Source organism: Caretta caretta, chromosome 20, assembly GCF_965140235.1.
Source record: "Caretta caretta isolate rCarCar2 chromosome 20, rCarCar1.hap1, whole genome shotgun sequence".
NCBI classification, from domain to species: Eukaryota; Metazoa; Chordata; order Testudines; family Cheloniidae; genus Caretta; species Caretta caretta.
In genome coordinates this window covers 7,910,349-7,914,830 of record NC_134225.1, presented here as the reverse complement: position 1 = coordinate 7,914,830, position 4,482 = coordinate 7,910,349, and the positions used below count along the sequence as shown (strand labels likewise).

The window sequence follows — 4,482 nt, the reverse complement described above, 5'->3', positions numbered from 1 at the left end:
CTTGATTAGACTCCATTTACTCCCTGGGCATTGCTCATGTCAGAGTGAAGAGATGTTTCGGCCCCAGGGAAGAGAGGTGTTTTACGGAGGAGGAGAACATTAGGAGGATGGGGATGACATCCCTGCTCCCACAGTCTCCCCCTTCTGTTCTTCTTTCTTGCCACTGAGAACCTCAAAGAAAGTCTGAATACTAGATTAGGTAGCTAGATAACCATGAAAAGGGGGTTCCAAGGTACAATAGAGAGCGTTGGGCCTGCTCTATACCATTTCTACGTGAGAGGGTTGGAATGATTCTGTTTTGCAGAGAATTTTGAGATGTCAAATTTTGGTTTTGTTCCTATTTGTGGCAATCCCTCTCCCCAAACTTCAAAACTCTTTGTGAAACAGAATTCCTATTCTCAGCCGAGCTCTATTGAAAGCCTTGGGTCCGGGCAGTCTGCTCTCAGACTATCCCGGTGCTGGGAACCCAGGAAACTGTGGGAGCTAGAAGTGCCAGGGAGTTGCAAATTTGAGAGCCAGGGTCCCAGACGCTGGGGGTTTGGAAGCCCACGATCCCAGTCAGCCTGCTAGATCGGCTTCCAGGGAGCTGAATGGGTGCACTGGCAAGACAGGAGGCAGGTTTCTAAGGACCCCGCCTGGCTTCTGGAGGAATTTCATCAAAATGGAACTGTCGCTAAAATAGTTTGATGAATCAGCAAATTCGAATCAAAAATTAGTTCATGAAAGTGTTCCCGACTAGCTGTAGTTGGAATCCCTCGACTTTAGCGTAGAAGAGATGGCTGTGCGAGGTACATGATGTGATTGTCCCTTAGTTACTAACTTGTGGGACTTTCTTGGCTGTAGGAGGACGATGCTCTTCGTTTATGGTCCTTTGTCCTATTTGGCATCCTGGCCCGCCTGACCAAAAGAAAATGGAAGGGCTATTTCGCCGAGCAGGTTCGACAGAGCTGGCTCACACTTCTGCTGCACCTGCAAGACCCGAACCCCAGGGTTTCAGTGGTAAGACCGAGAGTGACTTATTTACTAAGCCAAAGGAATCTTCCTCCCAATGACAGGGGAGCTCTGCTATTCCTGCCTGCTCTGGAGGCCCAAATTCCCCCCTCAGTTCATTGCCCTCCTGCTGAGTCAGTTCCCGCCAGGTTGGTCCATGGCTGCCTCACCAGAATCCAGGATAGGTCATGGGTCTGAGCCCGACAGCTCTCTCTTCCTGTCTGTCTCTGCACCCCAGGCCTCTGCCTCCCCAGAAGAGAAGAGAGACCTGGTGAAGCAGCTTTCGTAGGTAGATCTGTTCCAAAAAGACATTGATGCTACCTCCAGGTTGCAGGGGAAGCTCTCCCCTCTATTAGTCATTCCTGCATGTTTTCTGCCAATTACATCCAGATGAATCCCTTTTTATCCTGGAATAGATGAGCAGTCAAGCAGATGAGTTCCCTTTGAATGACCAAAGCACTCAGTAGGGAACAATTAAATGGTGTGACACGCTTCCTTTTTTTCAGGAATGCAGAGCTACGTTTCACCTCTGTGTCCCGTTTTTGGGACTGAAGAGGCTCCAAACTGCCGTGAATGAACACCTTGATGGCACAGCCGAGCTGAAGCCTGAAGAGCTCCAGGTGGACATTTGCAGACACCTTGTGAGTGAGCTGTTGAAGTGTCTGAGATTCTTGACTGGAGTGGTATGTGGTGGTGTAGAGGTGTGGGGGGGATGTGTGATGGGTAATGGAAATAACGGTCAGAGTGGGATATATGACTGAGGGTGATGGGAAATGTAAATCTGCCACAGATCCCCATTTTTCAAACCACATCCACCCAGTCACCTGTTCTTTCTCTGATTTACCTGTGGCTCGTAAAAGCATGTGCTGGCAGTCAAAGGGCACTTCTAGCCAGAGAGAGCTCATGTGTCCCTGATTTCCTCTAGGCCAAAGAGAATGCCGAGCTGCTGGAGAACTTGTACAAAAGCACCATCATGTACTTCTTTAGCAGATGGGAAGAGATCCGGGCAGTTGCAGCCAAGTTAGCTGGTGAGAGATGATGCCCAGTGTCCCTTTTGGTATTCCCATTGAGGGAGAGAGAAAAAAATCCCACTGTGCAGCACTGAGCTGCCATTAATCTCTCTGTGCCTCAGCTTCCCATACATAAATGGGGATGTTAATATCCCTACCTCTCCAGTGTGGTGGTCGGAGGAAATCGACGTGCTATAAAGTGCTTTGGGATTGTTGCAGGGAAAGCACGGTGCAGTCATTTAATAGTAGAGGCTGGGACACTGTCTCATAGGGCATGTTTACACTTGGAGCTGGGGGGCTAATTCCCAGCTTGATGAAACATACCCGCACTAGCCCTGAGTGGTAAAAATAGAGAGTAGCTGCGATGGCAGGAGCAGGAGGAAGTTTAACCACCCCAAGTATGATCCCATCCAAACCCCAAAGTCGATTCTCAAGGTGGCTAGCTCCTCCCACTGCTCGTGCTGCTTTAGCTACATTCTAATTTTAGCATGCGAGCGCTGTCCGAGCTAGAGTGGGCCTGTCCCATTGAACTGGGAGTGATCCCCCTCGCTCAAAGTGCAGACCCACCCACAGTGTTGCTCAGTGCTCTTCACTACTACTTCATCATTGGGAGGCATGCAGCCCACCTGCCCTCAGCACCTGCTGTTTCAGGTTCCTGGCCACACCACCTTGTCAAGGAGGCAAAAGGTTCCTCCGCTTTGGCCCTGTGCCCTCTTCTCCCAAGCATACCCAGGTGAGACAGGCAGGCATTGTGGCCTAAGTCCCACCTGTCAGTCACCTTGTGGGATCCCTGCTTAGAACTCACTTATTCCTGGCCCCAGGCCTTTGCTCAGACCACTAGACCAAGACACTAGCGTAGTATGTCTCCAATAACTGACAGCAGTGGCAAGAGGAACACAGACTCTTTAAAGCAAATGGGTTTTGTGTAAACATTCTTAAAAAAAAAAAGTCTTTCTCATTCTCTTCAGTGTGGACTCTAAACTGCACTAGCATCCTCTTGCCCACAGCTCACCCTTAGGTCCACAGTAGGAGAGGCCAAAGACCTGTCTAGGGGCTGCTAATATCACTTTGCACTCAACAAGGGAAGGTTTTATTGTTGTTGTTTGTTTTCCATTGTGTATTTAGGCATCATCCTGGAACACACAGACAGGCAGCGTATGAAATGGCTGAACCTGGACCATCTGCTGATGTGTAAGTAATAAATACAGCTGAAGTTCTGCTCATCCGTGAGTTCTAAAGGAATTTAGCTGACAAGCAGCAGTAACCGATACCACTGGTGCAAAGTGCATCAGCCACACATCCAAGGACAAATTCAGTCTTGCCCAGTAGAAAGTCAGCTTTAATTTCCCCTGAAGGAGGCAGCTGCAGGGGGTGTGATGTGAGTCCGTGCATCTCCTGGTTGTCCTGGCAAGGCCCCCTCCGCAGCCAGTGCTATCCACTCTTTGGGCTTTATTGGCTCTCTGTGGACTGCCCAGGTGAGGAGAAATTGGAGCCACTTTCTGCTCCCCCAAATTTCCCACCAGCAATTTTTCTTCCAGTAGGTGCCCTGCATCCTGCACAAACCAGCTTGGACCTGGTCTCTGTTCAATTCCAGGGTTATTGGAGCTCAGACCGTGGCTCCTGAATAGAGATGGAAAATAAACTTAAAAGTGGAAGCTATTGAAACAATGGACCTTCTTCCATTTACAGCAGAGTGGATGACTTTCTGGTCGAGTCAGGGCCTCCCCACTTGTTGGGAGCATGGAAGGGAGCCAATGGAGGAACCTAAAGCTTTCTTTGTATTGGAGAGCTTCTGTAGCGTGGTATTCAGAGATAGTAAGTCTCCAGCTATTTCAGGCACAGGTGACAATATGAAAAGTGAGGCATATTCATCTCTCATGTATTTTCCATCCCAATAGAAGGACTGAGCCCAGTTTCACATTTTACAATGTGATCATTCAGCTCTGGTAGTTCAAGATTCTGTGATCACGCTTAGCTGTGATTTGACAGTCTGTACACTAGCATGTTGTCCTCTGTCATTTCAGCTCTCCAGTTCCTCAAGAAAGACCCAAGTCCCTCTGTCCAGCTGGTGGCAACTGAGGTCCTAAATGACATCTGTCCTGGCCGAGTGCTTGGGGAATGAAGCGGGAGAGAAACAGAAGAAGGCGCTCCAGTAGTATAACGGCCGTACCGTCAATCAAACGTTAACCCCACCCTTGGCCCTCGTAAGCCTTGCCCACCGGTCACTGGAAGTCCCAAGCCATGAGGTATTACTTCCAGGGTCAAGGCAGACAAATGATCGGAAGCAATGTGTGTCATGTGACCCCTATAAGAACTCCTCCCATTGTCCTCTACCAATCGGGATGGGTTTCGCCCTGATAGGAACGCCCCAAGAGAAGATTTGACCAATCAGCGGGAGTTCCGGGGCAGGATGACCTGTCTGGAAGTGGTTCGTGTGACCCCTCTAAGAATACCTCCCACCACCGTCTACCAATCAGTAGGG

The 4,482-nt window shown here is 49.4% G+C and overlaps 1 protein-coding gene across 1 annotated transcript; it reads left to right on the top strand.

Annotated features, from left to right (window-relative positions):
• Positions 1-775: 775 nt before the first annotated feature.
• Positions 776-4,163, top strand: LOC142069708 (maestro heat-like repeat-containing protein family member 2B). Its single transcript, XM_075121765.1, has 6 exons — positions 776-781; positions 844-999; positions 1,497-1,631; positions 1,916-2,018; positions 3,126-3,191; positions 4,025-4,163. Exons 1-6 carry the CDS (start codon positions 776-778, stop codon positions 4,120-4,122), a joined length of 564 nt encoding a protein of 187 aa, XP_074977866.1. The 3' UTR covers positions 4,123-4,163.
• Positions 4,164-4,482: the final 319 nt, after the last annotated feature.